At 29.2% G+C, this 25,433-nt stretch overlaps 3 protein-coding genes across 4 annotated transcripts in view; 2 read left to right on the top strand and 1 right to left on the bottom strand.

Moving 5' to 3' along the window:
- LOC130447250 (myelin regulatory factor-like protein) overlaps positions 1 to 9,696 on the top strand; it is a 107,115-nt gene extending 97,419 nt beyond the window's left edge. Inside the window, exons 19-20 of the mRNA XM_056783960.1 lie at positions 1,875 to 2,103; positions 3,668 to 9,696. Coding sequence (XP_056639938.1) covers positions 1,875 to 2,103; positions 3,668 to 3,751 — 313 coding nt within the window. The 3' untranslated portion in view covers positions 3,752 to 9,696. The remainder of the gene's footprint in view (positions 1 to 1,874; positions 2,104 to 3,667) is intronic.
- Positions 9,697 to 10,524: 828 nt separating this feature from the next.
- LOC130447258 (cyclin-dependent kinase 1) lies at positions 10,525 to 20,677 on the bottom strand. 2 transcript variants are annotated; one of them, XM_056783969.1, is made up of 6 exons: positions 20,396 to 20,677; positions 20,139 to 20,291; positions 19,963 to 20,079; positions 19,079 to 19,283; positions 16,151 to 16,374; positions 10,525 to 14,865 (listed from the first exon to the last, which is right to left on the bottom strand). In XM_056783969.1, the coding sequence occupies exons 2-6, from the start codon at positions 20,267 to 20,269 to the stop codon at positions 14,613 to 14,615; spliced, it is 930 nt and encodes a 309-aa protein (XP_056639947.1). In that variant the 5' UTR covers positions 20,270 to 20,291; positions 20,396 to 20,677; the 3' UTR covers positions 10,525 to 14,612. The 2 variants fall into 2 exon arrangements, with proteins under 2 accessions (XP_056639947.1, XP_056639948.1); XM_056783970.1 differs by having other exon boundaries at positions 20,139 to 20,284; positions 20,396 to 20,516.
- A 5-nt stretch (positions 20,678 to 20,682) lies between these two features.
- Positions 20,683 to 25,078, top strand: LOC130447255 (T-complex protein 1 subunit zeta). The gene is made up of 7 exons (XM_056783966.1): positions 20,683 to 20,882; positions 21,023 to 21,362; positions 21,419 to 21,566; positions 21,622 to 21,882; positions 23,577 to 23,918; positions 23,979 to 24,130; positions 24,455 to 25,078. The coding sequence occupies exons 1-7, from the start codon at positions 20,749 to 20,751 to the stop codon at positions 24,668 to 24,670; spliced, it is 1,593 nt and encodes a 530-aa protein (XP_056639944.1). The 5' UTR covers positions 20,683 to 20,748; the 3' UTR covers positions 24,671 to 25,078.
- The last annotated feature ends 355 nt before the right edge of the window (positions 25,079 to 25,433 follow it).

Genomic DNA, 25,433 nt, shown 5'->3' with positions numbered 1-25,433 from the left:
AAAATAACATAGTCACAACAATACGAAAGTTTTGGTTAAAAATACACTTTAGTGCAATGAAATCAACGTTCATTTAGGATACGATGAATCAAATATAAAACGTTCCTTAAAAGATAAATGTTACATAAGTTACATAAAAACAAGCTCATGCAGAATTACTTGATTTTTGAAGGAAAATTAGTAAAAACGAAAGGAATAAAATCTTCAAATTGCCAAAAAATTTTTTTTTGAGTAGCTTATGTTGCTGACACGTATATTCATTGCATCTTATTTGTCACCAATACTATTAATGTTTTAATGAACTCTTGAGTTCTACCTTACCGCTCCCCCTACATAGCCACCTTTAGTTCTGGAGTAACTCCAACTAGGCTGATTTCTGGACTCGATTCTTCTTTTAAGCTCATTGCCACTCGGTCTGATAATGGTAAACTAAAGAGCCTCTACTCGATAAAATCCGCAAAACATGTTTTTGCAGCATCTCCTGGATGTATTGTAGTACAGTCAGTTTGCCTTAACAAGGTCCAGGTATGAATATATATATATATATATATATATATATATATATATATATATATATATATATATATATATATATATATATATACATTATATAGATGGATCTTGGTTGTATACTGGACATACAAAAAGTTAGAAAGTATTAAAATGTAATAAATATCCACTTTTGTACATAGTTATTATTACCCATATTAATAGCGACACTGGATTTGATAGAGGAGGTTTAACAGCATTTATTTCCAAAAAAGACTGAGATTATCATAATTTTTTTCAATATCCCACTAAGAGTTCTAAAATCTATTAGGCAAGTCAAATGCATAATATTTTCTCAGCCTCCGCCGATTGGGTAATAGCATTAGGCTTCTTGGCAGTTTGCTGAGCCTAGGGGCGTTTACAATACTGCGAAGAACTTTGGACTGAAACCTTCCTAGAATTTCGATGTTGGATTTGGACGCTGTATCCCAAACTCCATATTGGTTTCAGAATCGCTTTGTAGACTAGTCTACAAAGGATATTATCATCAATAAATATATGCAAAACATTATGAATAATGAATGGTTTTAAAATATCATTTCAAATATTTAACTGAGATTCGTTATTGTTATGGGTAAAGGTCCATATAATAGCCATAAGAGTTATTAACTACTGAATGGAAAAAATCCCAGATCGCAATTTGATTCTCAACAAAAATATTAGATTGAATGAACAAATATTGAAAATCGATTTACTACACTTAAGATGTCGTAATAAAGATAAACGTACGTTGTGTAATCGTAGTTTTGAAGACAATAAAACTTCTACAATTTTTTTTGGAAACGTCGCAAACTATATAAAATATTTCACTACGAGCCACAATTGGTATTTAGTCGAAAAAACAATTTATATATTTATAAAAATAAGTAACATTATGTTTAACCTATTTATTACATCTTTAAAACAAGAAAATAATTTTTTGATAACCAATTAGTTCTAAAATCTTGAGGATTATTTTTAATAATATAACACTCCAATTTCCTTTCCTCTGAGACCCGTAAAAGTATATGTTAAAAATATGAATACAATTGTTTTGTTTTAGAGTATAGCTCATTTATTTAATGATAGTGGTGTCAACACATTGTTTGAAATAAAATCAATTGAATGAAATTATAGTCTTTTACCATAAAAATAGATTATTTAGAATTTATTCACAATTACTAACATGTTTCGCCAAAAAGATATGTCATATGAAGTCACTGAAGAAAATTGAATTTACACAAAGCAACTGTGAAGAAAAAAATGCATATTTAATAATTTTACAATATCTCATTAAGTGTTCATCGCTTTATCTGGCGATTAATATATAGTTAATTTTTTTATAGAACCAGTCAGTCTAATATAAAGGAAATCGAACATTGTTACAATGATTTTAAACAACATGAATGTCCATTTGTTAGTTCTGCAGCTTATTATGACGACAAAATGAAAATTAGACATAAGGTCAATGAGAATAGTCCAAGTCGGCCTATCGGAAGTATCAACTTTGAAATTGATATGATCGATTATCAATCTAAAATGATGACTTATAGGGCATCACTAAAATCTAATCTGGTGAGTAAAATGAATGTTTCATCTTCATTTATTTAATTATGGTATTTTTTTCGATTACAATAAAATTTTGATAAGAATTACTGAAGTGAGTAACAAAGGTGAAAGCACACATTTTTTTAAAAATAATTCATACGGTTCAATATATAGATATATATATATAGATATATAGATATAGATTACGGCAGATGTCTTTGTAATGTGCCCTGGTAATATATACGTTTTATTTCTTTTCCAAATATTTGCCATTAAAGTCTATACTTTTTTGCATACGATCAAACTAATTATGGTAACATCTTTCTACACTGAAGCTGATATCGTATCAGTCTTCCCCGATAGTGCATCATTATCAAAGTTACACGAAGTGATTCTGTGCATTGTTGTTAAGTCCTTTTTTGAAATCATGAAATATCATCTAACATATAGGTAATTCCCATTTTTGCACAATTTTGCTTCTTTTAAACGTTCCACTATTAACAACTTACTCCGTCAATTTCTGAATTGCCACTGGTTTTGCAATGAAAAACGTCAATCTTCACAAATACAGTGGTACCACAACTTATTAAGGCCACCTATTGTTTGATTGAAATAACTTGAATTTGTATCAACAAACAGTCCTATGTCAATACTCAAAAAGTTAAACAATAAAGCCACTATAGTCCTGATAGACTGCAGAAATTTCACAGGGAAGAATTGGGGTTGTAACCCAAGGATGTACATGGAAATAGTGAGGCCAACATCACACGTATAAGGCAGGGACCAGTGATCTGGTACACTAGAACCGGTCTGTAAACCACGAGAATAAATTTTTCAAAGGTACAAAGACTGACTTGCATATGTGCATCCAGGGCTATGAAAACATGCCCAACAACTGCACTAGAAGTGGGTAGATTTCTTCCACGTCTCCTTATACTATTGCGTGGTCGAAAAAAATCTCACGCAGATGTTTAGAGAAGGATTCAATAGGGACAAACCGAAACCTCACGATAGCCAAGCAGTCATTAAAGCTCTGTTATTAGATCCAAGGTGGTTTGGGAATGTCTGACAAGTTAAATGAGTTAGGCAAAAAGAATAAAGTTACAAAAATATATAGCTTACAATAGTTATATGGAAGTTGAGAGAGGATTATAAACCCCTATTCTTGATGTACTAGTTTAATTTCAAGAACCGTTAATATTCATTTTCATTAGAGATCTTCTCTATTGCTATTCTGAAAGGTCTTGATTACTGTCTGAAGTGTTTACAAGATTTATTTCAATAGTGACATGAAGTAAACATTAGTTTTCATAACTTTTCTACGGATTTTTTCATCTAACTTATGTAATTTATAAATTGATTTTCAAATTATTATGTATAAGACGGCATCAATAAAACGGCTACAAGAAAGGGGTTTTCATTTTAAATATCTTACACTTTCTTTGTAATATAATTGATCAGAGGCAGATTTACAGAAACGAATTTTATGAAAAAACCTTTATAACCAACGTGCTTTCATATTTAGTTGCAAGTTGATGAATATTTATTAGTTTCGTAAGAATATTTTGTATCACATTTTTTTTTGTTACAGAATACTTGCAAGCTCCCTTCATCTAAATTGGGATTAGATTATTTAGAATATAATTTCCATTTTTATAGACACTGTGATGAATAAGATCTTTATATTTATTCTTATTAATTTTAGCAATATTAACCATTACTCAAACAAAAAAACTCATGACGTTTTATGTATATTTTAATTTGTATAGAAGTATTTTAAGGGTGTATAGCATGGTTTATTATCATTCTACATATATTATAATAATGAGATTATTTTTATGGTTATGTTTATGACTTGAAATAGTTGAATATTTTAAATTTCTTTAATAATGTGTCCAGGAAGTGGAACGGTTAGCACATCGATCATACAGAGAGAATTATCAACTTTTTAATATGAAGTGATTTTATTAATAATAAAAATTAATTCATTAATAATAAACATCTCCTCAATCCAGAAATTAGAATTTGCAACTACAGTTACTTTAACAGTATTGCTAAACGATAACTATTTTTTTATTGTATTCCTTAAACATGACTTACATGTAATATATTGACGTATATTACAGTATCTGCAAAATTGACAATTTTATTTTCATTCCAGCACGTAATCTGATACATATATTTTCACAAGTTATTTAAATTATATTCTCAAGACAATACAACCGTGTTATGAATACATTTTTTGCATATGGGTCATTAATATAACAATATCATCAAAGAATCTCATGAGACTCATAACCAGCCGCAATATTATCTACATATCTGCTGAACCGTTTCACTGATAGATACTGAAAGTTCAAACACTCTCCCATACATTTTCCTATAATTTAAAAAAAAAACATTTATAGTTCTAATGTTATATTTAGATATTTTATATTTATTGAAACAATCTCTCTCATTTGCTAGTGTATAATTTCGTAATTTTTAGAATATTATAGTGATATTATCACAATATTTGTAAATATTGAATATGGCATTTCATAAACTTCATTCATCAAGTATCCCAATATCAAGGTCTGAAATTAAAACTATATCGAATCATTTAAAACTTTCTTCAGTCATATAATTAATTTGAGCTTTAAGATTAGGATACCTGACTTTTTGTGCTAAGTTTATCAGATTTAATATATGTGGTTATTATTTTAAGAATCAATTGGATATATTCATCCTTAAGCCTTGACATATGTCTGTTCTTACTTATTTTCATAATGAAAACATTTCTTTTTAAAAATAGATCGAATGTACACAGGATACCTGCTACTTTTTTAATATTTGGATATTTATTCAATTTGAATATTGTGTATTAAATGATATTAAATAAAATTAACTTTCTTACATTCATTTTTTACAATACTATCAATCTATTACATCCATTTACATTTTAAAGTATTGTTGAACAGTGGGAATTCACATGAGGAAAATGATCAAGTGTATGGTTATTTAAATGATTTGCTTGAATAAGCAAATACATTTTAATGATGATCAGTCTTTACTGCGGAACTTAGCCACCAGATATTGTGATCAACTGGCTTGTCCAATAAACCTTTTCAAACCTACCCTTCTACTAAGTCCAAAAACTTCCGTCAAATAAGATAGTGGTATGTGCATTGTGCATTCAAATTTGCTTGAATTTACTGATTTAATCTGCTGCTCCTTTTTTTTCTTTCAATACTGTATTTGTCTTCAAGTGTTGGTTATTATCACAATTTGGTTGAATTGGTCTTTATCTGTCGCTACTAGGAATAGTCGTTCTACTCACAGTCTGGTCCAATATCTAATATTTCGTAACCAGGATAGCTTTTTGCGATCTACCACATTCCGAACGGATTTATTTTATTGATGATGTCAGCTGTGAGCGTGCCTTTCACATATACATTGTACTTGCAGTTATCCATTTCGTTTTCTTGATGTTTATATTAATACCCCATCTTTGACCAGCCTCATGAACTCTGTCCAGTAACATTTGCAAGTCTCCTATATTTTCTCCAATGATGGTAGTATCTTCTGCGTACTTTACGTTGTTTATAAAATATAAAATCGCCCGTTATTTTTACTCCCTGTGTCCTGCAATGGATAGCATCCCGAAATATGATCTCTGAATAAAGGTTAAACAGGGGTTGTCTTACTTTGATTTTTATTGGTATTCCATTTGTATCACTGTTATCTATCCTGGCTAATGCTGTTTGACTATGATACTTGTTTAACATCATTTACATATTGGATTTATTGAAAAAGGAAGATGAAAAATGTATCAACTAATCAAGCTTCCAATATACTTTTAATTCAGTGCAGTGAAATGAAATATTCACATCATATTGACATACATTATGTTTGTTTTATAAATATTGAAGTATACAGTTATTTATGGAATTGAATATGGCACAGATATAGTTAGTAAGAGAATCAAACTGTTTTACTTACACAGACAATATATACATAAAATCAAAGCATACATTACAGTTTAATTTGTAACCAGATGTCTCGGGTTTTCATTATAAATTGACCCCTCTCTATTTCAAATAAACATAAATGATGATTTATAAAAAACATTTCATGAAAATTTGAGTTAATAAAATGAAATATTTACCTGACAACATATTAAATGCAACTTAATTTTTTCAAATGAAATGTTCAGAGTACAGTGGTTCGAAACTGGTGTCTTACTCAAAAATTTGGAGTGAGTCTCCATACAAGAAATGCATATCTTTTATTAGTTGATAGCGTTCCATGACTGTGCCATGTTCTTTTATCATAATATTGAGGTTGACCAAAAAATGATATATAAATTTAGGTATCAAGAGATGTATTCTTATGAATAAACCGTTAGATAGTATGGTGGCTTATGCATGTATTAGTTCCTGTTTAAATTTGATTTCAAATTTAATAAAAGTCTTCATAAAAATATATCTCAAGTGGAAGATTTCTCACGAAATATGCATTGCTCAAAAATTCGTTATTTTAAATATATTTCTTATTTATACTTCAATATTGTGGTTATTTAGAAATAATTTTAGCGTAAAAATATTATTGTCCAACGTGAAAAATTCAAATTTGTGAAAAAATCTTGTATTTTTTATATTTGGTTAATATCATTCATTTTGCTTTAAATGAAAACCATATTATTCGCTTATAACTAAATCTTTTAATTCTTTATTAAAATTATTATTTATGAGTTTTGTGGCTCAGCGTTGATGATGTAGATTCAAGCAGGCATTCACTCACCCTACTCTATTCATCCCTGTTGGGTTGTTAATAATGGTGTTGTTTCTGGGCGAAGAGTAACATCAAAAAAAATATCGGCAGTTAACGCCAATATACAAACGTTCCTCAAATTATGTTCTCTGAAGTTTCATGACTTACTGCTTCATGGCACAATACAATATATTTCAAGTTGGGAGTTGAATAAAGTATCACTTAGTTTACATATTATGTATAAAATAAATATTGGACACTAACATTTTTACTCATTCAGGTACTTAAGAAATATATCCGTCCAAGTTGTGACTATTTTTTAGATCTATTGATATTAAGGAGCATATAGGTTCCATCATTATAATTAAAGTAGAATAACATTACACATTCCATTTTTATAAACTGACATTACTTTTAGTATTTTGAATTTTATAAGTTTTGTTGTTCCATACTTAGTTTTATTTTTGAATTATGATTATAGAGTATGCAATGTAATATATTCAGTTATTTATGTTATATGTATACATCTCATATTTTTTTGTTTTGTGATTCTGTACAATAAATTGTTTTCCTTTCAATCTAGAATTTTAATAACCACGAATATTTTTATTTAATTATCAAAATAAACACGAAATGATAAACTTCTCTTCAGTCTTTTATCCCTAAAGTCGCATGGTAACATGTACTGATTGCCAGTATCACCTTTCATGTTTTTTCTTGGTCGAATCTGTGACTTCGTTTTATCTGTAGTCTATAATTGTTTTCATTTAGTTTACTTTTAGTAATCTACCTCTTACTCTTATTCTCTATAATATAGAATGCTTTTTTCTATGCAGTTTTTTGTTGAAACGATAATAGATTCTTTATTATGTTGAGTTTATTTAATATTATATTGTAATAAACAAACCCAGATTATTATTCTTCCACTATTTAGAAATTCTTAGTTTATTGTATTCGCCTCATTTATCCATAATGACCAAAACACACTAGTATAATAAACAAAAAACTAGTTTTCTAGTTACTTTTGGTTTTATTCCTTCTAGTGATAAAATCAGTACAACGCTTCTCAAATCTTCCTAGTCACTTCATTCAGATGTCTTCCATTTTAAATACAAGTGTGTAGAGGCGAATGCAAGATTCATGTGTGGACAGATATCGACATAAGAAATCTTTTCTATTTCGTCTTAAGGAGTAACACCACTGTAGAGCTCAGATTTTGAAGATCATTTTTGGAATTTTTTTTCAAAAAAACTTTATATCAGATGCAAAATGTAATAAGATGACTATTATACACCTTTTGAAGCAATTAAATTAATTTTTACAGAGCGTTCCAAAACAAAATGGCGTCTATACAGAGCTTTAACATAAAAGGAATTTTCAGAGAGACCTCGACTACCACCTACGTTTCGTCATAGCTATTGTTCTGAAACATAAAAATCAAGTTTTTTCTTAATGTTTGATCTAAAAGCAAGAGGAGTACGTAAGAGTTTTAAAAAATATAAAATTTTAACAAAATGGCGGAAGTTCGAAAAAATAATTTTTTTCTTCGTATCAAAAAATCATGAAAAATCGGTCGTAAAACAAAAAGTTTTCAATTTATTAATAAAATCCTACGTAGTTCCTCAGGAAACGATGTTATAAAGCTTCTGTCAACGTGTTAAATCAAATGGATCAAAATTGGCTAAATCATTGTGGTAGTAGTGGTGAAAAAAGTTTGAAAACGTGATGCAATGGTCAAATTGACGCTACACTAATACACTAACACAAAGATAGTTCATAATCCTACTAGTACCGCCCATAGGTAGCCGCGTGTACTATTTAATAGCAGAAATAGTTGCTAAGGGATATCTGAGGCGAGTAAGCATTTCGGAGCGAAAGGCGCACCGCGTTCGTCCGACCGCGCAGTAGCGTCTGATGATCATAACATAAAAAGTGTATTTTTCGAAAAATCCATTCCACAGCCATTTTGAATAACTTTCAAGCAGATTTTCCATTAACAGCTAAAAGGCTTTAGAACTGAGAATATTTCATAATTTTACGGATTTGTGAGCCAAGAAATATATTATCTTCAGTTTTCACTCTGCAATGTTTAGAAATTTAAAATACCGGAAAGCATCACTGTCTTCGTCAAGCGCCTATACAAAACTTTTCATGTGCCCCAATTTGATGTGTAAAGGGGGTAGAGTAATGTTATTGGTATCTAACAACTGCTCGTGTTAAATGCTGTAGTATTTTGCAAAACACATGCAAAAAGTGAGTTTAAAAAATCCGATCTCGACGATTTTCTATAAAAATCTGATGAAAACCAACTAAAGCAGTCGTAAATTAGCTATATGAAAAATATTTTCGTCCGTTTCACAAAAAAAATGGAAGATGGTGCAGAAAATTTGAAGACATCCATGCAATACATGTCGGACGCTTTTGAAGATCAGGAAATGGAGGCAGGAGGCAATAAAGAAGACGAGATACTGAAAACGGAAAACCAAGCTCTAAAACAACGATTGCAGGCACTAGAAGCAAATCTGAATAACTAAGAACAGAAAAAAAAACAAAAAAATCTGGTAATTGTTGGTATACCAAAACAAAACTGAAGACGAACCTAAAAAAATAATAAAACAAGTAGTAAAATGCATGAAAATCAACGCACGAGAAGAAGACATAGTAGCAGTCTACAGAATTACTTATAAAGATACTCCACCAATACTCCTAAAGTTGGCCGATCATAAACTAATCTTGTTGTGATTAAACGAGTAAAAGAAACAAAAGGTATAAAATAACAAGAGTATGGTTTGAAAGGCGCAAACAGAAATATCTACTTTAACTAAGACCTAACACAGGCAAATTAAAGGTTATTCAAACAAGTATTAGATTTTAAGAAGAGAAATAAGTTGTGGACAGTCTACTACAAAAATGGCAGGATTTTTCTCAGGAAAAATGAAGGGGATCCAGTTACGAGAGTGTGGAGAGAAGATGACTTGAAAATTTAAATAAGAAAGAGAATAACAAGATTTAAAAAATGGAGCAAGAAAAGAAAGAAAAGTTAGCTATAGTGTATATAAACATAAGAAGCTTAAGGGTGGAAAATCTACAGCATATACTTAAAAATGGTAGTGACTGGAAGATTCATATAATAGTTTTTACTGAAACCTGGTTATATCAAAATTAGGTATACCTATTCAATATTGACTCGTATACAGCAATCCATAACTGTAGAGATAGCCGAGGAGAAGGAACCAGTATATATCAATTTATTATAGTATTCCTTAAGATTTATTGTACGCTCCTGAGAACCAACGTCATAGTCAAAGCGATTTTTCATGTTCTTAAAAAGTCATTAAATATCATATAAAAAAATCAATAGTAAAATGTTTTTCATTTTTTTCAAGTTAGTTTCAAAAATGCCTAAAATTTAGGATTATAGACCAGACTATCCCTCTTAAGTGTGTAATTGAATTTATTTGATTTTGTTGTGTGAGGTACCAAAAGGCATTGTCGAATACTTGCCAGGCAAAATTCTATAGATTATAGAACAGTAATTTGCAGTTAATTAAAATTTTGCACATTTTCATTCCTATTATTTATAAAGAAAATGAAAACTTCAATGACATCGAGTTTCATTATTTTTATGAAGTATGCAAATCATATAGTACTTGGAAGAATGAATATTAGAATAAAAGTAAATAATAAAAAGTAAAATGAAAAACAAATATAGTTTAATAATCGTAAATATGACCATATACAGTAAAATATTTTGCTTAAAAACAAAATCTAGTCTAGGAAAATATAAAAATATCAAATGAAAATATTACTTCTATAAATAATAAAACTTATTTTTGTAGTTATAGGTTTCACTCCGCATTTAGAGTGTAAAGGTCAAATAACAATATATACATAGAATGATCCAAATATATAACAAATTAATCATCATTCTAATATATATTCCTCATTCTGCATATTTATTATACCATTATTGTACCAAAAAAGTTTTAAAAATGAAACCTTTTTGGTAATTAGAAAACCTATAAACATGTATATTATTTATTTTTTAGCAACACACTTGTGAGAGTAAACGTTTGCATCTAATATATTGATAAAGGTATGACTGCTTGGTTTGAAAATAGAAGTTCAGTAAATGAAAGATATTATTTACTAGTCAATGATTATTTATGTCATTTTTCGATCTCTGAAAACTACAATTATGGAAACTTTTGAGTTGTTTTTCTGTGCTATTTCGAAAGAGCCCTAAAAAATTTATTTCTGAACTTTTTCAAAAATACAAGAGGCATTTTGTATACCCTCTTAAGTTTGTTGCAGTATATATGTATCTTAATGTAAATTATTTAAATGTATACATAAAATAGTGTAAAGAATAAGGGAAATGATTTTTATGGAGAATTACAACTGACTATTGAAATTTGTAAATAAGAGTGAATAAAATAGGATTAAATTTTAATTTGTTATAAATTTCGATTAAATGAACGCTAGAAAATATGCTGAGACTATTATATTTATTGGGATGAAGTGAATATATCCAGCAACATTCCATAATAATCTCTAATATTGAAGGGAGAGTTTTGATGAATGTATGTTGTCAAAATTTTAATAAAAGTAGATATATAATTAGTGTAGAAAATTGGAGCTGATATTTTATGTCTCTTCTATTTTGGTGATAGGAATATTATACAAATAATTGTATGTAAAATAATATATAATTATAGCTCAAGCAAAACTGCTTTTAAATAAGATTGTTTAGGTGATATATCGAAGGCAACAATAAAAAAGGTTCGTAAATACAAGGGTTTGTTACCTTTTGATTAAAATACAAATTAAATATGAGATTCTTCCTTTTATGAATACCCAGTGAAGTTTATTAGTACTAAAATTCGCAATTTTAGTTTTCCAAGTCACATTTGTAAAGTGGAATATAAAATGTTTTATAAAAAACTTTTTTCGTCGTATTTATTTCATGATTATAAATGATATTGAGTTTTTTCACTGAATTTGATACATCCATTGATTTACCTTAAGCTTTGGTAAAAAATCGTATATTATAAAAAAGTGTAAATTGCAAAACAGTTTAAAATGGTTGCTTCAATATGAAGTGATTTAAATTGTTTAGAAAAAAACAGTAGCATCATAACACTATCACACCATATAATAGTTCGTTGTAATTGAAACTAGATATTATATATAATACTTTATATACGGAATTATAGTAATTCTAAAAACATGAAATCTTTCCAAGTGTCAAGCAAAAACAAAAATGATGTTGGTTGAATATACTTATATTCATACTGAACACATTGTTTACATTACCACTATACCAACACTTAAGATAATTTGGTAATCGAAACGCGGGACAGTGTAATTTTGAGTGATGGTGTAGTGGTGGTGTAAACAGTATGTTCAGTAGTATGGTTAGTTTTATTTTACAACGTACTTTATAAAAATATACAAGCAATTAATATAAATAATAGATAATATGTATATGACAGTTAGTTTCTACTTAACAAAATTTGGCACAACCATTTAATACTAAATAATGGCACAAATATAAAATTAAAATGATGCTACTATGTTTGTTAGAGTTTAGTAGATGTTAGGCAACTGATTTTTAAAAGTGGCAAAGTTTCTCTAAATAATATTTTGTGTCTTCGGAATGTGTGAATATATATGGTAACATGGAGAAATGTTTTGTCACGAAAAATTCTATATTCTTCTTAAGGTCAAGGTTTACGTCGTAAATCTAATATTTAAACTAAGTACAATATTCCCAAAAATTTCATGTAGTTTATATTGAATTTTTGTGACAATACATATTATGTACGTACAATATTAAGTTGTGCATAGAGATAATGTAGTAGTCAAGAGGACACATTTTAAAACTTCAACTTGGGAATCACACATAAATAACATTGATAAGATTGTTATGCATATGATATACATTTCAAAAGTAATAGTCTTCAAACCGTGATTTTCGAAGCAATTTGTTAGTTTTGCATATATAACTTGTTGAAAACTACAATCAAGGAAGCAGTAACCAAGTAGATATTAGGGTTCTAAAACTTCAGCTTGGAAATCACTCACAATTATCAATGAGAAGATTGTTCTGTCTATGATCTAAAAACCAAAAGTAGTAGTTTTCAAAGTGATTTTCGAAGCAACTTGCTAATTTGCATATATAACTTGTTAATAACAGCAAACAAGAAACCTGTAACCAAGTGGATAAGGTGGTTCTAAAACTTCAGCTTGGGAACCACACACAATTATAAGTGAGAAGATTGTTCTGTCTATGATCTACAAGCCAAAAGTAATAATCTTTAAACAGTGATTTTCGAAGCAATTTGATAATTTTGCATATATAACTTGTTAATAGTAACAATCAAGGAACTAGTAACCAAGTGGATTATATGGTTCTAAAACATCAGCTTCAGTGATAAGACTGTTCTGACGATGATGTATTAATTAAAAGTAATAACATTTAAACTGCGACTTACAAAGCCATTTGTAAGTTTAGCTTAAAGAATGTATAGACCAAAAGTTGAACATTTTCAGATAAAAAAATTTTAAATTGATAGGTTAAATTATTTTAAAAACAAACACCAATATGATAATGCATATTTTCTACAATAATTTGTTCTGAACAGTTGAAATATTAGAAAAGGAATTTTAAAATAGACTCAAAGTACCTTTGTAGTTCTGAATTTAGAAAATTGAATTTTTTGTAATATTACTAGTTAATTGTATTTGTTTTATTACTTTTCTACTAAAGAATTTTGGATGCAATCTAAGATGTATTGTAAAAATTGTAGTAACTAGTAAAAAATTGAGAATGTTTCGTAATTTTCAAATAGTTATTGTGCTATCCACTTTTCATTTAAATATTTTGATTGGCAACACAAATTTGTTCCAAATAATTGTCTAGAACATAAATTGAAAGCGAAAAAAAATTTCTAATATACTAAATTTCACATTCATAAACATTTAAATGTGTAAACACGCATATCTGCTTATTTATTATAGAAATCAAACTAATATAAAACAATTCGGTTTTTGCTAAGATTGGTGATAATTAAACATGAATTAAATATTTTTATAAAGTTACCAAAAAATTAAATAGAAATAAAAAATATAATAAATAAAGTGATTGACCCAAAGTAGTTGATTGATACTAGCCTCCATTTTATTGAACAAATGGTATTCAAAGACATATATTTGTATTTAAAATAAAACAATTTTGATGTCAAGGATATTAATCAAATTTAAAAATAAATGAAAAAACATCTAAAGATGAAATAAATCCCTATGTTTAAACAGTTGTTCTAAAACTTTTATTATATCATGCGCCATGAAATCAACTGGGTAAAATTCGTTCTAAATAATCATATGAAGTCATTTGTCCACTAATAGAAAAGTAATCAAACCAGTTAGCTAATTCATATCAAATCTTTCAAATACTTTTAATGTTCATGGAATAATATAAAATTAATTTGTTCATGGTTAATAGCTTGAACTAAGAGATCTGATCTTATTTAATCCAAAAGTACAATAAAAATAATTTACTGAAAATTTTAATCTTATTGATTAAAAAATATATTCCTATTAAGAGGACACCTTTTGTTTGTATTTGAGAATATTCTAGAGATTTACATTTTTGTAACATTTTACTCCTGATTAAATGTATAAACTAGTAAGTTCTAAGAATTCTCTCCACAAACTTTTTAGCAAACAAAATGGAAGCCAGCATCTCCTATAATAAACTAATATCATGAAAAAGTAAATTTTCAACAATCAGTAAATGTTGGTTTCACTGATAGGTCAACATCTTGTAAATACGAATGTGTAGCAATTCTCTTAGCTGATATCCTTTTCGATGGATCATAAACCAACATCTGTTCCAATAAATCTATTCCATCATCATCTAAATTTTTAACTTGACTAGCGAGGTTAAAGTGGGTCCAATTTGGGAATGTAGCTTTGTAATTGGGAAAAGATGATACATCAGGCCAGAGTTCATCAGTTGGCGTTCTTAAAATTCTAAAATATATTAAATGGTTATCAAACACAAGAGTGTCAATATATTTAAGTAACTGAAAAGTTTTCATAGTAATATATTGGGTTGGCGACAGAGTAATTTCGGTTTTTTTAGTTTAAATAAAACTCTTTTTTTATCAAACAATGACCTTTTGCCATCGTTCTTTCAGCTTCATGATTCCGCGCTCATAAAATGTCTGGCCCTTATCAGCAAAAAACAGATCCAGGTGTGATTGAAGGTGATCGTCATTTGTGAAAGTTTGATCATTCAAAGAATTCTGCAAACTTCAAAATAAAAAGTTATCATATGGTGTCAGATCAGGGCTGTATGGGAGATGTGGTATCACTTCCTAGCCAAGCTCTAATAGTTTCCCATGAGTTACCAAAGATGTGTGAGGCCTTGCATTATCATGGTGGAACACTAAACCTTTCCGATTTGATAATTCTGGTCGTTTTTCTTTGATTGCTTCATCCAGTTTCATTAATTTTTGATAACAACAACAGAATTTATCGTTTGGTTCCTTGTAAACAGCACCTTTGTAATCACAAAACTGACAGCGTCAGCTTTTTTGTTGTTTTTCAGCTATCCATGTGCTTTGTGCTGGTTCATCGTGTTTGTTCCATGATCGTTTTTGTACTATGTACAGAACCCATCACCAGTGATGATTGTTGTGTTGAATGAATTTCTTTCAATTTGTGAAGAACCAAAATATCAAGCTTGTTAACTAGCCCAAGAATTTTAAATGTTTTTCAAATCTCCAGTACGGAATTTTATATACCAATTTTGACATTTACGCTCTGTTAAGCAATCATCACCATAAACTTCACACATTTCTTTTTGAGCCGCAGTAGCTTTCTTTCCTTTACAGAAATAAAAAAGTAAAATAAGCTGATAATGTTCGTTTCTGCAACCCATTTAAAATTAGCCCACAACTTATAGCTTTTCGTACTATTTGCTTCTAAAGTTAAGTCAATGTGACCAGTATCACTAACATAAGTTAATCAAAAAATAAAGCGAGGCTCTCTATCAGTAAAAAGCATAAGTAATTAGTTGCCAGCCTGATAATACTGAATATCGTTAGAAATTAAACTAAAATTATGAACTTATATTTTAAAATGTAACAACAAGGTATAAAAGAGACCCAGATCAATAAAACTCCAAAAAAATGACTTTTACTTTAGGCTCGAAAACTTTTCAATTTATCTTCGTATCTTACACATAAATGGCAACAACATCCAATGTTAAATTGGTATTCAGGAGACAAAAACTGCAAACATGATTACTAACCTGAAAATTCTGAATAACTGATCTATTTCTGAATCACCTTGGAACAATGGCCTTTTTGTGGCCATTTCTGCAAATATACAACCTAAAGACCATATGTCAATGGGACATGAGTATCTTGATGAGCCTAAAAGTACTTCAGGTGCTCTGTACCATAATGTTACTACTTCATGTGTATATGCTCTTACTGGAACTCCAAATGCCCGTCCAAGACCAAAATCTGCAACCTAACAAAAAGATAATATCTATTGGCACATATATTTTTGACATGAATACTAATTATAAATAAATCATATTTTAAACATTTTCTAAGTATGCTGGGTTTCATTTAAAGTATATGATTCTATATTTCATATAAACCTTTAACCAAAACCTTAATTGAAGGGTCTAGATGAAGTCCATCTTTTTTTGTAGTTGCCTCAACTACTAGGGTTATTAGCACAGAATATACACATTAAATTACAATCCATTTTACAAATAAACAAATATTTACAATAATATGTATAAGCCAATGTCCTTCAAATAACCTATATTTCCTATAATATTTCCTATCTCAGTTCGAGTTATTGTTATGAAGTTGTCCAGTCATCTTGGGCCAAATTATGTGAATATCTTGGAAAATCTACATACCCAGTAAATTACAACGTAAAAACTTGTATTTTAGCATCCCAAAACTATTTTCAAAATTCACATATAATTGGATGGTCGCAATTTTTATAGTCATGGGTGAAAGGTCACAAAAATCGTTTTTTTTTATATTTTTTGCAAATATCTCGTTTTCTATGGATTTTACACTATTTGTATTTATTAGCATTATTGTGGAGAATTCAATTCTCTATAACTTTTGTATTTAACATTTTTTTATACCTTGAACTGTTTTCGATATAGAGAGCATAGAGCGCGCGGTCAGAGATTTATCTCAGGTCAACTGGTAGTTTTCATCAAAAACTTATAATAATAAGGTTATAATTTTTTGCTAAATGTATAAGTATTATTTTTTAATAACTTATAGATCAATTTCTTTTTTTTTGGTTACTTATCTATTTTTAAACAAGTGTCAATTTACTGGCCATTTTTGGTTACTTATCTATTTTTAAACAAGTGTCAATTTACTGGCCATGTAAGAAATTGTTGAAAAAAATACTTAAAACAGTATTTTAATTTTAATCTAATTTACACTAATGGCTTTTCATATAAATAAAGAAGAACAGAAATGAGTTTTTAATTAATGTTTTTATTAAACGTGTCATTTATTATTGTCAAAATTAATAAAAATTTTGAGAACAAGTTCTAATTTCTTCTTCTTCATCATCCTCATCATCGTCCCTCCACAGCAGAGCTTTTATTTCCTTTTTGTTACCGTCTTCAACAATATTTGTCTCCATGTCATTCATGATTTCTGGGTGAAAGGTTCTATCATCATTAATATCAATCTGATATGGTACAACATTGAGTCAAGCTTGTCCATTACACTAGCCGCAAGCTAAAGAGCACTGTAACCCCATATTCCTGCATCCACACCTTGAGCCACAGCCAATTTTGCAGTTGCAGAATATTTTGTTGGGTAATTCATCTGGTACAGGTGGTAAACTAGTCATGATAGGTTCCAGGAATTCGTTACGGATTGTCCAAACTCATTCCTAGGGTATGACTTGACGTATAGTGCATAACAGAGATTATCGATATTATTCACAGATTTTGGAGCATTATAAACTGCTAATAAGGTTTGCATGCCACTCTCAAATAATCTCTAAACTGGAGAGCTTTCTTCTTCAAATGCTGCAGAAGTTTATGGATTTTAAAATAAGATATACTCAATTCTTTTCTACTTCAAATGCTATTAGTGTAAATGAGAACATAATTAAAATGTAATTAAAATATTTCTTACAGTAAATTTTTCAATTACCGAAATTGTAGAGAATTAAATTTCCTACAATATTTATAAATACAAATAGAATAAAACCTATAGAAAACGAAATGTTTGCAAAAAATGTAAAAAAAATATCGATTTTTGTGACCCTCAGCGCCTGTCTTTAATACTTGCGACCATCCAATTGTATGTGAATTTTGAGAATAGTTTTAGGATGTGCAAAATACAAGTTATTACGTAGTAATATACTGGGTGTACGGATTTCAATATTGATGTTTTAGTGGAAGTGTAAATTATGGCACCATAGTCTAGTTTAGATCTTACTAAAGATTGATATGTATGTAACAATGTATTTTCATAAGCTTCCCAATTTTTACTGGCTACAGTTTTCATATTTATTCCTGCTTGGCATGCTTTTTAAAATCATCTATATAAATATTATTTGTGTTTGATCGTTTAGCTTCAGTTCAGATATAGGGACATTATGTTTTTTTGTGAACAAAATACAATTATTTTTTGTTGGAGATTATTGTAATCCAATCAGTTTAGACCATAATTCCAGCTTATTTTAAGTAGTTTTAGTCAAGTTCTTTCTTTTTGTCAAATATTAGCATCTAATCTGCCATCTAGTATGTCATTAATAGGTAATACTTGTTATTGATCCTTGCAGTAGACTGTTCTCTTGAATTTTTTTTCTGAGGCAACTATGCTGATTGTACAGGAGATTGGAGAAAATTGGAAATGAACTGTGGCATATTACATCTAATATTCCAGTTATTTAATTTTGATATGATATTAAAACACTATACAGTATCATAAGCCTTTTGTAATGTCAAAAAAGATTGTAACACAAAATTGCTTATTCTCAAATGTTTCATGTATTTTTGATTTCAAGTTGAAGGCCAACTTTTATGTCAAAATATGCTATTTTATAGAATGTGATAAGTAGAAACAAAATGGGAGGTGTTCCACATGATAATAGGAAAAAACCACGTCTTTTATTTTTGAACGTTTTTGTTTCTTTACTAGTTAATATTAAAATCAAAGTAATGTGTGCTTACCTTTATCAGCCCATCTACAGTAATAAGTAAATTCTGTGGTTTCAAATCTCTGTGAAGTACACGCCTTTGGTGGCAGAATAATATTGCTGAATTCATCTGATAAAAATAACTTTTAACGAGCTTGGGATCCATGTACTTACCAGGTTCAATTTTGTCTAAATATTTTTTCAAATCCATAGTCAAAAATTCAAATATTAGGTATAATCTGAAAATAAAAATTTCATAAGAAGCTATCCATTTTACCTTTTCACCTAAAACAATATATATGTACCATATGGGACATTTCAGTTGTAAAATATTGTTACTAAAATTCTAACACTTTAAGTTCAAAAAATCGCCATTCATAAATAAGCACAGTTTTTGCTGCAGAGACACTTATGCAGTTTTTTTTAAATGTCTCATGTGTTGAATGTTCAGTTCTGTTTATTGTCAATTTGATCAGAACATTTTGAAATCTGTAAAAATAAGAGTTGATAACAATATAATTTATAGTTTCTATAGTGAAAACATGAAAATAAATGGGTAGATCCTCCTTCCATATCTAAATTTAGAAGCTACTGGCTAGAGTTTGGAAAATTTTATAGGAGTCAATTTAATTGGAGATTATATTCACAAAATTAACTTGTGGATGCAGAAGACATTTCCAGCATTGTTAATAAATCTTTGATTGAACTTGAGTATTACAGTATACTACATAAAACTACTGGATAAATAATCTCATAATGTGATGTAATTTGATATTGTATTTGAGTACAGTACTTTTCTAATAGTATGTATTACCAGTTGACTTATTCAGGGATATACCGATACTGGTTAATAAAGTGTTCTTGCACGATTCTTTCACGAAATATATAATTATTATTACAAGATATAAATAATATTACCTTTGTTCTTCCATCATAACATCTGCCAGTGAAACTATATTGGGATGTCTTAATTCTTTAAGCAGGGAAATTTCTCTAATAGCAGTCGATGGTACTCCTTCATCTTCTGACTCCAATCTAAGGAAAAGTATACTTACAGTTTACAATACATACACGTTAACACGGCGGCGTGTTACCTGATTTTTTTCATTGCAACCAATTCTCCAGTTTTTTTATTCTTTCCTTTATATACGACTCCATAAGTTCCCTCTCCAATTTTTTCAATTTTTAAAAAGTCAGACACGTTTATGTTATTTTTAGTTGTCATTTTACTTCACAATATCTGAAAACTTAAGATAAGTTTTAAGCTACTATAACCTAACATAATCAAAATTATGAAACAACCGTTTTTTATGCTTTCATTATTGAATTATTGCATGTAATATGTACTCACATAAATAAAATCACAGTAGTAAAATAATCTGTTAAGTTTTACTTAACGAACTTTTGTAAAAGTCAACATGAAACGTAACGGAAAACCGCCAAAGTTGTTAAATAGAAGGTGGCGCTTATCTAAATTTTCTTCTACTTTATAGAAAATATTGCCTGCTTGACCAAACTATCAGTCATTTGTACCGCCAATAGAAATTATTTTCATACAAAAAATCGTTTACCCTGCAAACTTACTATAAGGAAGAACAATATGATTATCCTTAAAAAATGACAGATGACATCTGATGTGCCATTTCTTTGATTGAGAATTGTTAAGCACGAGTTTCTATATTCTAAATTTCTTATTCATAAAAAATGGCTATAAGTTTATTAAACCCAAAAGCAGAAGTAGCGAGAGCTGCTCAAGCATTAGCAATTAATATTTCAGCAGCAAAGGGTATTCAAGATGTAATGAAAACCAATCTAGGACCAAAAGGAACACTAAAAATGTGAGTAACACATGATTTTTAAGCAACTAATTATATTGAAATAACTGTAAACTGTTAGAAAATATTGCTTAATATGTTTATGCTTTACTGTAAAAGATGTTTTCTTAACATTTTCATGACAAATTAAATTATTACTATAGGTTAGTGTCTGGCGCCGGCGATATTAAAATAACCAAAGATGGAAACGTTCTTCTACATGAAATGCAAATTCAACACCCCACTGCTTCACTTATTGCTCGCGCTTCAACAGCACAAGATGATATGACTGGAGATGGTACCACTTCTACTGTTCTTGTTATAGGTGAGCTTTTAAAACAAGCAGATATCTACATAGCTGAAGGATTACATCCACGTTTACTTACTGAAGGCTTCGATAAGGCTAGAGCAAAAGCATTGGAGGTGCTTGACAAAATTAAAATTCCCATTGATATCAATAAAGAAACACTAACTGATGTTTGCAGAACAAGTCTTAGAACGAAGGTGAGTTATTAATAAAATGTAGAAATTCTAAGACCAATATATTCATTATTATTTAGTTGCATCACAATCTTGCTGATGTTCTGACTGATGTTTGTGTAAATGCTATTCTATCAATAAAACAAAATGATAAGCCAGTAGATCTCCATATGGTGGAATTAATGGAGATGCAGCATAAGACAGAAACAGATACCAAATTAATTAAAGGTATGTTTCTTATATATCTAAAACTTTTATAATTTGATGTATATTTGTTCGTTAGGTTTAGTTTTGGATCATGGAAGCCGTCATCCAGACATGCCAAAAAGTCTTAAAAATTGTTATATACTCACATGTAATGTCAGTATGGAATATGAAAAAAGTGAGGTGAACTCTGGCTTCTTTTATAAAACTGCCGAAGAAAGGGAAAAGCTAGTTTCTGCGGAACGTGAATTTATTGAACAAAGAGTTAAAAAGGTTATTGCTTTGAAAAAATCTGTTTGTGATGGAACAGACAAAACATTTGTGGTTATTAATCAAAAAGGTACATTATATTTTAAATCTCTACTTTTCACATTTCAGAACAAAATTATTTAAAATATATTATTTTATGACAGCTTTTATTTAAAATATATTATTTTATGACAGCTTTTATTTAAAATCTCAAATTTAGCCAACTGTTAGATGTAAATCTTAATAACTAGTATCCAGCAAATGGATACTGCTAATTTCATATTAATTAAGCAAATACAGTTATCAAATCCCTTTCTATGAGACAGAATTGCTAAAGAATTAATATAATTGCTCTAATTGATTCTTCAGAATCACAGGTTTTAACAATGCCTTCAAGATAAGTTTTTTGCTATTATAACTGTATTCGGAGCTAGAAACAAAATGGAAACAAGATTTTGGTCACTGTTCTATTTCTTTTTTGCTGTTGGCTCGGCAGGCAATTATTATGACAAAATACATTAGCAACCAATGCTTACCTTATGACAAAATACATTAGCAACCAATGCTTACCTTGGAAATATTCGGAATTATATCTCAAGCTGGCAAAATTCAATTCCAAGATTGCAAATGACGTAGCTGATTTCTTGTTTTTATTTTATTGATGCTTTGTGAACAATTCCAATAGCAAAGACTTTAAGAGTTTGTTACTGGAAATTGATTTGAGGGGTTTGGTGAAATCCTTTTTGTAGATTAATGATTTGAGTTACAAGTTTTTATATCCACAAAAAACTTGTGTACTTTGAGGTTATTGTTTTCTTTGATGTTCCTTGAGTACTCAAGCAAATAATGTTGGATTTTAGATCAAATTGAATTTAGTATTTGAGTTGTTAATATTACTCCTTAGCTTTATGAAGATTTAATAACTTTGTTTCTTCATTTGATTATATGCAGCTCTGTTTATCATTAATAATTTTATTTATATAAGTAGTATCTACAAATACCTGTTAGCAGTTTCAATTCAGTTATGTTTGATTTACCACTATTTACAACTTTTTAAATGCAACTTATGCATTTTAGGTGTCGCAAGTCTTTGTTTGTTTTGAGGCAATAAATGCTTTATTTCCTATCAATTTTTTCTATTTTATGTAGCCATCAGTTAAACTTCTGGTTGCTAGTAGGGTAAGAGTTTCTTGTTCATAGCCAAATTCCAATAGAATTTACTCTATAGAGAATAGTTTCTTGGCAATGGTGTCAGCAGTGGGTTACCACAATTTTTCAGCATGCAATGACAATGATCCTTTACTGTGTATTAGAAATAACAAAGCATGAAAGAACATATCGTTCAATTGGTATCTTCCCAGACTGAAGGAGTGCCAAATACACTTTATCCTGTGAAGATTCACTCCAAGCTAGTAAGATATTCTACTTTTACTATTCTGATGTGTTCTTTATGACATCCAATATGTATTGACATTGCTACTGCTTATTATATCCAACAGATTTCTAGATAATTCGGATTCTTGAGATCTCTAGAATGCTATAAACAAACAAAAAAGCCTTCTTAGAAATTGTGCTCATAAAAACAGTTACAACGTAATATAAAATGAAAGATATAGACGCGTTTGCCAAACTTTAGCATCGATTATCATAATAGAACAGGACCAGCTTCACGTGCTTCTAAATTACTAGCGACGTTGAGAAAAGTATTTTCATTTCTATAATTTACTTGGTGGTTTATATTTGTGTTTTATTTTCGTTAAGTTTCATGAGAATATAATTTTTTAGGTATAGATCCAATGAGTTTGGATATGCTTGCTAAAGAGGGTATAATGGCTCTACGAAGAGCCAAAAGACGTAATATGGAACGTTTGGCTTTAGCTTGTGGTGGAGTTGCTATGAACAGCTTTGATGATTTACAAGAATCTCAACTTGGGCGAGCAGGACATGTTTATGAACATGTTCTGGGAGAGAATAAATACACTTTTATCGAAGAATGTAAAGTTCCTCAATCTGTTACTATTTTGATAAAAGGTCCCAATAAACACACTTTAACACAAATTAAAGATGCTGTTAGAGATGGTTTGCGTGCTATAAATAATGCTGTTGAAGATAAAGCTTTAATTCCAGGTAAGTCATTGAAATTGGCTAATAAAATGCTCAAAAATTATTACTGTTATGTGTTTCCAGGTGCTGGTTCATTTGAAATAACAGCAAACAAAGAACTTTTAGCATATAAAGACACTATTAAGGGTAAATCACGTTTAGGAGTTGCAGCTTATGCAGAAGCTTTGTTAGTTATTCCTAAAACTTTGGCTATTAATTCTGGATTTGATGCACAGGTAAAATACATAAGTTGCATAGAGAGAGAGAGACAATATTTCTTTGTTGAAATAAACATTTGTAACCAGAAACTTACAAATAAAGTGAGATTACATTGTTAAAATTTAGAAATATATAAATAACCACCATAAAAATATGTTGAGTCATGCTTTGTTAATGTTTCATGCTAGTAAATACTCTAAGTGTGCAATAATTTAAAAGAGTCAATTTAACTCAATGTGGGTCTTGTGTTACAAGAAGAACCAGTGCAAAGCTCATTTTTTTAAACAATCAATATTTTGACACAACTCAATATTATTTTTTTTAATATTTACAATTTTTAGGATACTATTGTAAAACTTCAAGAAGAAGCGCGCCTAATTCCAGAACCAATTGGTCTTGACTTAACTTCTGGTGAACCAATTAATCCTAAAGATGCAGGCATCTATGATAATTATGTTGTCAAAAAACAAATAATAAACTCCTGCTCCATAATTGCAAGCAACCTACTGCTTGTTGATGAGATTATGAGAGCTGGAATGAGTAGTTTGAAAGGATAAATGTGGAAGTATTAACAATTTTATTGCATTTTACAAATTCGGCTTTTATTTGACTAGCAACTATCCATTATGTATCGAATTATAAACAATTCAGAGTTTGTTTACAATTTATTTACAGTACATAGGTAATGCTGAATTTCTCGTTTAGCCACTAAAACTTAACATTTATGTTTATAATTTTTGCATTATTAAAATTTGAAATAAATACATTTTTTTATTAGACATAAATTTTAAAAATCTCTATTGTAAACCCTCAATCACAAATTTGTACCATTCTTGCAAACAGCATGCTTCAAACGGTCTCCTAAAATTCCTGTCATCTCCAGACTGTTCTATATCTATGGGTATTACTTGGTCAAATCTTACCAAAATACTGGTGATTGCCACTTATACTGAAGCATATCTTGCATCACATTACGACTGTTGTTTGATGCACTGTACCACTGTTACACATGATATTTCCATAGCTATTCAAAATTTATTTATTAGACAAAATTTAAAACAGAATTGTATATTCATCTAATTTAAACTATTAGAGTATAAAAAGCAATTTTAAGGAAAAGAATTTTGGCAATCCCTTTTAGCAGGCTTTCTTAATGATCAATTTCTATTAATTACTCAATTGTATGAGGAATTATCTGGAACAAATTTTCGATATGTTAATACAGTGAGGTACAAGCACCAGAGCCAGATAGTGCACCTATAGCAGACACTTCTTAGTTTGATGGGAGACACAATAGATCCTTTGGATTATGCATACTCG

Source organism: Diorhabda sublineata, chromosome 8 (assembly GCF_026230105.1).
Source record: "Diorhabda sublineata isolate icDioSubl1.1 chromosome 8, icDioSubl1.1, whole genome shotgun sequence".
NCBI lineage: Eukaryota > Metazoa > Arthropoda > Insecta > Coleoptera > Chrysomelidae > Diorhabda > Diorhabda sublineata.
This window is presented reverse-complemented; position numbering and strand designations above follow the sequence as displayed.